The sequence below is a fragment of the Brassica oleracea genome, chromosome C7 (assembly GCF_000695525.1).
Source record: "Brassica oleracea var. oleracea cultivar TO1000 chromosome C7, BOL, whole genome shotgun sequence".
Lineage (NCBI taxonomy): Eukaryota > Viridiplantae > Streptophyta > Magnoliopsida > Brassicales > Brassicaceae > Brassica > Brassica oleracea.
In genome coordinates, this window is record NC_027754.1 from 3,613,902 (window position 1) to 3,624,110 (window position 10,209).

Consider the following 10,209-nt stretch of genomic DNA (forward strand, 5'->3'; position numbering starts at 1 on the left):
AAAAAAATAGACATTAATATTAAAAATATACTATGTATGTTAATATTATTTAAATTTAATTACATATCCTATCAAAAAAAATTTTAAAAATGTTTGGATTAATAAAATTGATTTATATGTTCGCACCAATTTAATTATATATGTAATAGTTATTGACTTTTAATTATTCAATATATATTTATTATTTCATAATATGAAAGAACATATAATACATAAAATAATTTATATATATAATGTTTATCCCGCGCAAATCACCGGTCTTAATCTAGTACTCTTAGGTTAAACCAGTTTCCATTAGTAGGGGTTATTGGTTGTTGAATTTTAATGAATTTGAAAATTCTAACTAAATCTAGTGTTATTGGTTCTATGATTTTCAAATATGTATTATAATCATGTGTTATTGGTTTAATGATTCATAAATTCTATATCAAATCAAGTGTTATTCAATCGTACGGATTTACTAATATATTAGATTTTATAATGGATTTGAATAGATTTGTTTGGATTTTTTAGTTAAAAATTCAAAGACTCAAATCCGAAGAAAAACCTTCGAATTTGCATATTTTACTTGGATTTATAAATACTACATGGATTTCTAAATCAATCAAAATAGATAAACCAATAACACCTCCTTAGTCTAATTGCTTGTAGACTTGTTGAGATTAGTCTAGTAGTGGCCTACCACAAAGGGAAACGAATTGAATGATGAAAAAGTCGAAAATTTAAAAGGTATGAACTTTGAACAAGATATTTATCATCATCTTCATGATCTCTTATGATTAGCTAATGAGAAGCTAGAACTATGATTATTTCTTAATCAAATAACTAGGGCTTCAGAGAGAGAGGAAAAAAATACAAAAAAGTTTTAATCTTTGTTTAAGTAAAAGTTAAACAAGATTAGGGTTTCATTTCAGAAGCTCATGGTCAAATAGATGGAGGTTATAGAGAAGAAAATGATAAATGGGAGATGGAAAGACAAAAATCATCAGCAAATCATCAAACCCCCGATCATTGTATACCTCCGTACACCAGTCCACCACTATAAGTAACGGGTCGAATCTGGATCTGGATCTTGATACGAACCCCATTTCTTTTGCCGCTCCAGCTCCAAGATCGTACGTTAGGCTTAAAACTACTTCCCCGACAAGGAGCGTGAGATATAGAGAATGCCAACGGAACCACGCGGCGAGCTCCGGTGGACACGTGATCGACGTTTGCGGCGAGTTCATGTCTTCCGGCGAAGAAGGCACGGCGGAGTCACTTCTTTGCGCCGCATGTGATTGTCACCGGAGCTTCCATCGAAACGAAATCGACGGCATGTTCGTTGTTAAATTCAACAGCTTTGGCCATTCACCAAGACCGCTCGTTAGCCGCCACGTGTCTCCGATCATGATGAGCTTCGCTAGAGGAGGCAGAGATCCGGCGGAGTCATCGACGGAGGATCTTAACAAGTTTCATCAATATTTTTGTGGTAATGGAGTAGATCAGTCTCAATACCATCCGAAGAAACGGTTTAGGACAAAGTTTAATCAAGAACAGAAGGAGAAGATGGAGGAGTTTGCTGAGAAGATTGGATGGAGAATGAGTAAACCAGAAGACAGTGAAGTGAATCTGTTTTGTCGTGAGATTAATTTGAAAAGACAATTGTTTAAAGTTTGGATGCACAATAATATGCAAACAGCCAAGAAGAAAGAAATGTAAGAGACTTTAATATATACTAAGATCCTTGTTAGACTATTGTGTTTACATTTTGGAAAATAGATTTGATTAAAATTCGGAACTGTAAGAGAAACTGATTTTAGAGCTCAACATAACGCTCCCTAATCTCTTCGGCAACATGAGAAGCCTTTTCTTTTGCGGTTTCATATGCGTGTTTCGATGTTTCCTTGACCTTTTCCATGGTTTCTCCGAACCCTTTGGCCGCTCCATCTTTAGCTTTGTGTGATTTTTCTTTAATATACTCAACAGATCCATCCATTGCTTCCGTTGCTTTGTCTCTACCATACTTTACTGCACCTTCCCCTTTATCAGCTGCCATGTCTTTGGCACTCTTTGACCTCTCTTTAGCTCCTTCATAGCCTTCACAGCTCTTGTCTGTGGCCATCCTGATCACATCGCCGGTTTTTTCATACCCGTAATCCTTTGCTTTCTCAGCACTGCCGTAAGCAGCTCCCACCTTGTCATACACCATGTCTTTCGCATCGCCCGCCTTCTCATATGCCATGTCCTTGGCACTGCCGTAAGCAGATCCCACCTTTTCATACGTCATGTCTTTCACATTTCCCGCCTTCTCATATGCCATGTCCTTCACGTTAACCGCCTTATCATAGGCCATGTCCTTGGCATTGCCGTAAGCAGCTCCAACCTTGTCATATGTCATGTCTTTGACATTTTCCGCCTTCTCGTATGCCATGTCCTTGGCATTACCCGCTTTATCATAGGCCATGTCTTTTGTATTTCCCGCATTATCATATGCCATGTCCTTGGCACTACTGTAAGCAGATCCCACCTTGTCATACGTCATGTCTATCACATTGTCCGCCTTTTCATATGCCATGTCCTTTGCATTGCCCGCCTTATCATATGCCACTTCTTTTGCATCACCAGCCTTTTCATAGGCATAATCCTTAGCGTGTCCGGCCTTCTCGTAGGCCATGTCCTTTGCATTCCCTGCCTTATCATAAGCAAAATCCTTCGCGTGTCCAGCCTGTTCGTAAGCTATGTCTTTCGCAATGCCTGCCTTATCATAGGCCACTTCTTTTGCATTACCAGTCTTATCATAGGCATAATCCTTCGTGTGTCCTGCCTTCTCGTACGCCATGTCCTTCGCGTTGCCTGCCTTATCATAAGCATAATCCTTCGCATTTCCAGCCTGCTCGTAAGCCATGTCCTTTACATAGCCAGTTTTCTCGGAGGCCATTTCTTTTGCATTGCTTGCCTTTTCATAAGCCATATCCTTTGCATCACCAGCCATGTCATACGCTGAGTCTTTGATGTATTGTGCGGCCTTGTAAGCGTAGTTTTTTGTGCGTTGGGCGGCACTTTCTGGTTCCTTTTTTTTTATACCAAGTCCACTGGAAAAAAAATATGTAAAATGTTATCTATGACAACCTTATTACGGCCAAATATATTATCAATGTAGACGAAATAGAAACCAAATCTAGACGTGAGACATTACCATAATAAGATAGACAGAACACATAATCAACGTGATGGGATGGATGGTTTTGATTGGACCAGAAGTAGGTTTCAGAAATTACTTACGTGGTTATTCTGTCAGAGACCCAACCGGCCCATGAAACAGTCTCTGTTGCCATTTTCTTTGCCATTTCAGCGGCGCTTCTCGCGTCCTTCGCCGTCGTTCCCTTCTGCCACGTCAGAACCACCACTACCAGCAGCAGTGCCAAAGCCGTTCTTCTTCTTTCCATCATCTCTTTTGACCAGTGATTACAGAACAACGTTTTCAAATTTGCTTTGACAAACTTTTTCTTTTTCCTTTTTTGAATGTTCTGATGATTCTAGTTCCAATGTCCTTGGAGGTTATTATCACTTATAAAAAGAGGTTTCTAAAGCGAAGACCATAGGTCTTTCCGAGAAGCGGTTACTGCTCACCACGTGGTGTTGCGAGGTCACGTGGCGATCAATATTTGCGGTTTTGTTGTGGAGATGTCTCTGCAAGTTCACCACGTGTCTAATATCTCCGGGCTGGCCGCGTTCTCCTCGCAGACCACAAAATTAAAAGTCATACTAAAGCATAAGTTACCTTTCCAATAAAATTCTGACACATGGCATAATTATAAAAAAAAAAATCATTTAAAAATAATAATGCAAAATAAAATTGTATCCTACACCCACAATCCTCTATCGTCTTTTTTCTTCCACAACCTTTTCTTTTTTCTATTCCTATACATTCCTAAAATTAGATAACTGGCAGTCAAACTCTCAATCGATCGTAAGTAGATTAAGAAAAATTTACACCTTCTCTTCAGTTTCAATACCATAATTCAAAATTAGTGACTTCATAAACAAGTCAGTGTTGAGTTTCACTCTCAGGTTGACAAATATCAGCAACCCATATTCTCCAGTAATACTTTCTTACTCTTTTGTGTATGGTGGGAGATTCGGCTTATGATAAGATCCAGCTAAAAAAAAGAAGAAGGGGAAGATAAAACGCAAACACACGTACAATATGGGAACAAATTTTGTTAAAAGGTAAAAGTGTATTTGTTTTAATTGTTTCCCTATTGTACAATATATATAGGTTTTACAGCAAAATGTAGGTATTTTGGTATTGAATGTAATAAGACAAATGAGCTATAGATTACCGGTTATGAATCAGAAAAATCACATGAGAACAAACAAGATATAAAAAGTAAAACATAATAGTTATATTCAGTAAGCTAATTAAGATCATTGTAATTTAAAAAAAAATATCTAACTTTGTTTATATGTCGTGGTTAATCTATGCATACCAACTTCTTATAACAACATCAAAATTCTAGTATGTTTCTAAAACGGCTTGCATAACCGGTCTGAGTTTAGACAATTCTTAAATGTCCCAATTTCAACAAAACTCAAATTGAGCCGGTCTCTCAACAGTGTCGCTATATATATGATTTGGTTTTAGAAAAATAAAAAATAAATTAAAATCTTACAGAAAGAGTGACTACCCTACTCCACGGAAACGAATTTCCATCTTCAGTCGCAAGTTCAGCTCTCTGTTGGTGTTCTTGGATTTTATAATCCACAGTCTCTTCAAAAAGCTGGAAACCCGAAACACAAGTGGTACTCTATATACGTAGCTCCGAAGTTGGCATATTAGAGTACTTTTATCTCACGTTTAGAGGATGGGTTTTTAAGAAAAAGTGGGCGTGCACCCCACTGAAACCAGAGAAAACGTCTCCAGAAATCGTGAAATAAGAGATGTCTGTTAAACTGTTCGCGGGTCCCACTGACACGTGGCGGTCCGCGATTGGTTTGATTTTATTTTTTTTTTTAAATCAGAAAAAAAATAATAATAATAAAATAAGAAACGTATATGCGATAAAAATGTTTTTAAGGGTTTGGCTGGTTCAAACGCAGCGGCTGCAGTTGCGGTTGCGGGAGTTTGCGAATGCAGGTGGTTACGGTTTCTAGCGGTTTTAAGAAATTTGTATAACTAGTTATGTGGTTAGAAATTGGTGCGTTTTCAGATTACTTATGAATGATTAACTACCAAATGCAGCAGCAGTTAAATATTAAATTAACAATATTTATATTTTATATAGTTATAAAATCTTCAAAATCATAATATTATAACAAATATAAAAATTATATTTAGAAAGTTCTAGTTTTAAATTTTTAAAAATTATAGAAAATATTTTTATTTTAAAATTTTATAATATTAATTAAAATATAATAGATATATTTTAGTATTTTTATAATTTCAATTTAAATTTTTTATTGAATATTTTTATTTTTGTATTTATATTATTTAAAAAAAAAATTATCATCTCGCAACCTCCCGCAACCGCAAACACTAGCTGTAACCAGTTTTTAAGTTTACTAGGTTAAGAGCGGTTTGAAACAGTTTAGAATGGTTTGAATGATTGTTGCAAAACGCCAACAACCGCTACCAGCCGTAAAAGCTGCGTTTGCGGGTGGTAGCGGGAAAACCAGTCATACCGTAAATCACCGGCGTTGCGATTCCAAGTTCGGTTAGAAGAAACACACCGTCGATCGAAGTTCATGTAGAAATATATGAAAGTAATAAAAGAATAGAACAATAAAACAGAAATAATCTTTATATTTATTTAGAGAGTGCATTATTCATTAAGATACATTTCTGTCTTTTCTGACGTCTTAAAACACATTCTGCTTAAGCCACACATTTCCGGCTCCCGAAATGACTTTCAGACAGAAATACTTTCTGCCTTGCAAATTGAGATAGAGAAATATATTTGTTTATTATGTTCAGTTCGTGGAGACCAGTTTTTTTTTTTGCAAAAACAAAGACATCATATATTATATAGTTAGAATTTTTTTGGTAATTTATATTCTATGTTACTATTGTTTATTTCACCATATATTTTCAATTCCTTCTATCTAAAATTTTAAGATATATAAAAAAATATAATTATTACACTAAATTACATGTAAAATTATCTATCTTTTAACATCCATTTTCATATATATATATATATATATATATATATATTAATATTTATACTAAAAAATGTAGACATAAACATAAGAGTGCGGATGAGTAATTGTGGACATATAAGAAAAATACGTGAACGGAAAGATGTGGACATGGGTGGATAGATGAAAAACGTAAAAAATATCTTATATATAGATCATAAGAGAAAATTATATTGAAACACACATTATATATAGAAAAAATGTGGACATATATGTTGTGGATAACATTACACCAACACTTATGCACATTCTGAAAATCCTAAACATTGATGGTGTCCACCAAACCAAACCTTACAAAAGTTAAATGTTTTACAGACTTTACGAATCTGTTGATCTGTAAATATCTTTTTCAATATCAACATGTGACGAACTATAACCGTTGTGACTTACCAGAGACTTCAGTGGTTCTGGTGGCGATTTGTTGATGATTGTGGTGAAGCTTCTCATGGCGATTATAGGTGCGTCCGAGCTTCGTTGGAGGCATGGTTGGTGACTATGGCTTTGTTTCATCGAGAGGAGCACGGTGATGGTCTCGGATTTTTGATACCATCAACGAATTGAGAGATCGAGTTGAAACAATGTTCAAAAGTAGAGAAAACATTAATTCCGTTTAAGTTTCTCATGGTGATCATGGGCGCATCCGAGTTCTGTTTGAGGCGTGATCGGTGGCTATGGCTTCGTTTCGTGGAGAGGAACAATGTGTTTGTTTCGGAATTTTGATACGATCAACGAGCTGAGAGATTGAGTCAAAATTCTACTTGTAAGGCGAAGCTTCTCACGGCGATTACATATGCGTCCAAGCTCTGTTTGAGGCGTAGTTAGGAGCTACGGCTTCGTTTTGTCTAGAGGAAAACAGTGGTGGTCTCGCATTTTTGATACGATCAGCAAGCTGAGAGATCAAGTTGAAGGATATAGATTTGGGAAGAGTGAATTTGAGATAGGAGAGAGATGAAACTTTGGATTTGTCAGTAGTAACCTTTTAAAAATAAATATATATTATATATATGTAGTTAAAAAATAATAATTGTAAAGTTAGATGTGGAGAAGGATAGATGGGACAAACAACCAAAAATGTGTGTCTCAAGCACAATGTGTCTCCACATGTAATCGAAAAGTGGAAATGTTTCCTTAAGTGTAAAGTTTTCTTATTTAGAATGGTTTGTACCAAATATTAGGCATGGTTCAAGTAAGATATTTTGGATTTTTGGATATTTTGGTAATAAGAACTATAACTTGTTCAGGTATTTTATCGGATTTGGATATTTTTTAGCTCGGGTTCAGTCATTTCGGGTCTAGTTCGGATATTTAGATTTTGAAAAAATATATCAAAATTTTCATTGTTCAAATAATTTTGTACTAAATTAAAAATTTATTATTAATTTTTGGATGCAACTTTTGTAGATGCATGAAATAAAAGCTTGACATGCATTTTAAGTGAATAACAAATCACATTTTCCATAATTATATGTATATTATCCGATCTTGAGCCATATACAACATCAATATAAATATTTTGAATTAACTAGCAATATATGGTTAAGTATAGATATGTTAAATTATCTTCGTATATCTATTTGGATTCAGATATTACTTTTTGGGTTCGAATAATCAATCTCTGCTAATTCAATACCCGTTCAGTTATTTTGCTACTTCATTTTGGATTTTGGTTCAGGTTTTTTGGTCGGGTTCGGACACGGGTCCTCGGGTCAGGTTCGGACACGGTCGGGTTTCGGTATCAAATTAAATGCCCATGTCTACCAAATATACATAAATTTTCTTCTTTTTTGAACACTAAAGTATATTGAATCGAATCCAATTTCGCAAGATAGAAACACATCGATTACATAAACCAAAGTCGACAAAGTAACAACCTTCTCGGAGACAACCCCACATTTGGGAGACATGACAATAAGAAAATAATAATAACACTAAGAAACCAAAAGAAACCGGGGAATCAAACACCACTTGAAAAACATAAGATCTGATCCCGAGCTAGCGGCCACCACAAGCACGCTTACCAGAACTTGAAGATAAAATTGACGCCAGAAACGAGATGAGAGACAAGAGCTTCACGTAGGAACCAAACTTGCACAAACTCAACCAAGAACCACTTCAGCTAGAATCGAAAGAAGACCTCTAGCAATAGAACCCGAAAACTGCACCACCGAGATCAAACAAGAGAACCGCCAATACCAAGGTAGCAGGGCACAAGGAAGACAACCTTGAACTCCGACTAGGAAAAACGTCAAAGAGGACCCTCAAACTTATACACGGACACAGCGATCCGATCTAAGTCATTTACCAACAAAAGACCGCATACCTCCTCGCAAGAAAAGAACTGAGAAACTTGACCATTGAAAGCAGTAGATGCCACCTCAATAATCAGCATCCGAGAGACGAAATCCAGAACAGAACCTAATAACCACAAGCCACCAGAAAACAAGAAGGCCAAGCAGAACAACAGATTTCAGAAACTAAAAGAGAAGCCTTGACAGAAAGGAAAGACCACAACAGAACAAGAGCTGGGCCAGAGGATCACACCACATGTCACTAATGCTACAAGTCATAAGGAATCTACCTTTAGTCAAGACAAGATGTCGAACACCCCAAATTTAAGGGAAATGAACCACTGGGGAAGAAGAAAAACCAGATCTGACCACGAACCTTGACCAGGGTTGGACACGAACCAACTGCCCACGACCACCAAGAAGATGTCGACAGAGCTGGTATTACTCAAAACTCCATCTCAGCACAATCGAAAGAGGAACCTCCGCCGGCTGAATGAAAACAACTAAGACGGCGAGAAAGACGGAATAAAAGTCTAGGGTGAGGCACTACCAACGGTGTCGAAAGACCCCAATGCCAGAGCAGCAACGAAAAGACGTCGACAGCTCAACCTTTTTGGGGAGAGAAAGATGATTACGGTGAACGCGGCATATGGCTACCAAATATACAATATATATGCACTAATAAATTAATTATTATTATTATTATTTTTGCCTAAAGGAGAGGGAAGGAAGATTCATAAAATTAGAAGGGTTTTTTGCAATATTGACTCAAGACCAAAGCCAAACCTAAAACTAACTCATGTTTTTCTTGGATTTTTTTTTTGTCTTATTCACCCCCACAAGTTTATAATATTCACGAAAATGCCATCAAATTTTTTTTATTTTTTTCTTTCCGAAAATGACATTTTTACTCTGTCACCCTCATCATCTTCAAGTAATTACAAGATTGTCATTGTCATCAATACCCCAACCACCATGAACAACCAATTTGAAGCTCTTAATGCACCTAAAATCGATTTACATTCTCTCTTTCTCACTTGTTATGAACTAAAAACAACATCTCTTTCACTTTGCCTCCATATTCATCCAAAAAACTCAAGCTTTTGATTCAAATTTTTTTATGGTTGATAAAGCCATTCAAGCATACTATTCTTGGTGGGTTACTTTCGTTTGAGATTCTGGGTGGTTGGAGAAGACTCTGTGTGCTAAGGAAGTCATCTCACTAGTTTAAGGTATGAAATTGAAATTTTTTCCAGATCTGTTAGTGTAGAAGACTTACCCGTAAGTCTTGACTTACCCGTAAGTAGTCTGGATGTAGAAGACTTACGGGTAAGTCTTCTGGTCAAACGGACGACTTACTTTTAAGTCGTCATCTTTGTTTGTTAAAAAAAAATCTAGAAAATATCCTAGACAACTTACTGATAAGTCGTCTAGGATAAATGGGTTAGTTTTGCATTTGACCGAATTGTGTCAGATATTTGACTTTTCCTGGACGACTTACCAGTAAGTCGTCTCCGGAAAAACAAAAATTTCAATATTTTATTAAATCTGGACGACTTATTTGGAAGTCGTCTCAGGTTACTTTTGCAATTGGAAAATAAAACTTAAATATTTAACTTTTCCCATACGACTTACGCGGAAGTCGTCAAGTAAGACGACTTACTTGAAAGTCGTCCAGGATAAGCAAAGTCGTCCAGATTTATTTCCTAGATTATGGTCAAAGTCGTCTTATCTCGGACGA

The 10,209-nt window shown here is 36.2% G+C and overlaps 2 protein-coding genes and 1 long non-coding RNA gene across 3 annotated transcripts; 1 reads left to right on the forward strand and 2 right to left on the reverse strand.

Moving 5' to 3' along the window:
* The first annotated feature begins 887 nt into the window (after positions 1-887).
* Positions 888-1,785, forward strand: LOC106304330 (zinc-finger homeodomain protein 6-like). The gene has a single exon (XM_013740738.1). It carries the CDS (start codon positions 961-963, stop codon positions 1,699-1,701), a length of 741 nt encoding a protein of 246 aa, XP_013596192.1. The 5' UTR covers positions 888-960; the 3' UTR covers positions 1,702-1,785.
* LOC106304329 (embryonic protein DC-8-like) lies at positions 1,687-3,520 on the reverse strand. Its single transcript, XM_013740737.1, has 2 exons — positions 3,265-3,520; positions 1,687-3,074 (listed from the first exon to the last, which is right to left on the reverse strand). The coding sequence occupies exons 1-2, from the start codon at positions 3,429-3,431 to the stop codon at positions 1,799-1,801; spliced, it is 1,443 nt and encodes a 480-aa protein (XP_013596191.1). The 5' UTR covers positions 3,432-3,520; the 3' UTR covers positions 1,687-1,798.
* A 4,484-nt stretch (positions 3,521-8,004) lies between these two features.
* On the reverse strand, positions 8,005-9,099 carry LOC106303952. The gene is made up of 2 exons (XR_001262589.1): positions 8,845-9,099; positions 8,005-8,736 (listed from the first exon to the last, which is right to left on the reverse strand). It is a non-coding gene; the product is annotated as an uncharacterized LOC106303952 (long non-coding RNA).
* Between the last annotated feature and the right edge of the window lie 1,110 nt (positions 9,100-10,209).

Bases quoted from the DNA above. Each gene is read 5' to 3' on its own strand.
- LOC106304330 (XM_013740738.1), top strand. From the start codon at position 961: ATGGGAGATGGAAAGACAAAAATCATCAGCAAATCATCAAACCCCCGA.
- LOC106304329 (XM_013740737.1), bottom strand. From the start codon at position 3,431: ATGATGGAAAGAAGAAGAACGGCTTTGGCACTGCTGCTGGTAGTGGTG. The intron at 3,075-3,264 runs GTAAGTAATTTC...TTTTTTTTCCAG, and splicing joins GTCTCTGACAGAATAACCAC to TGGACTTGGTATAAAAAAAA.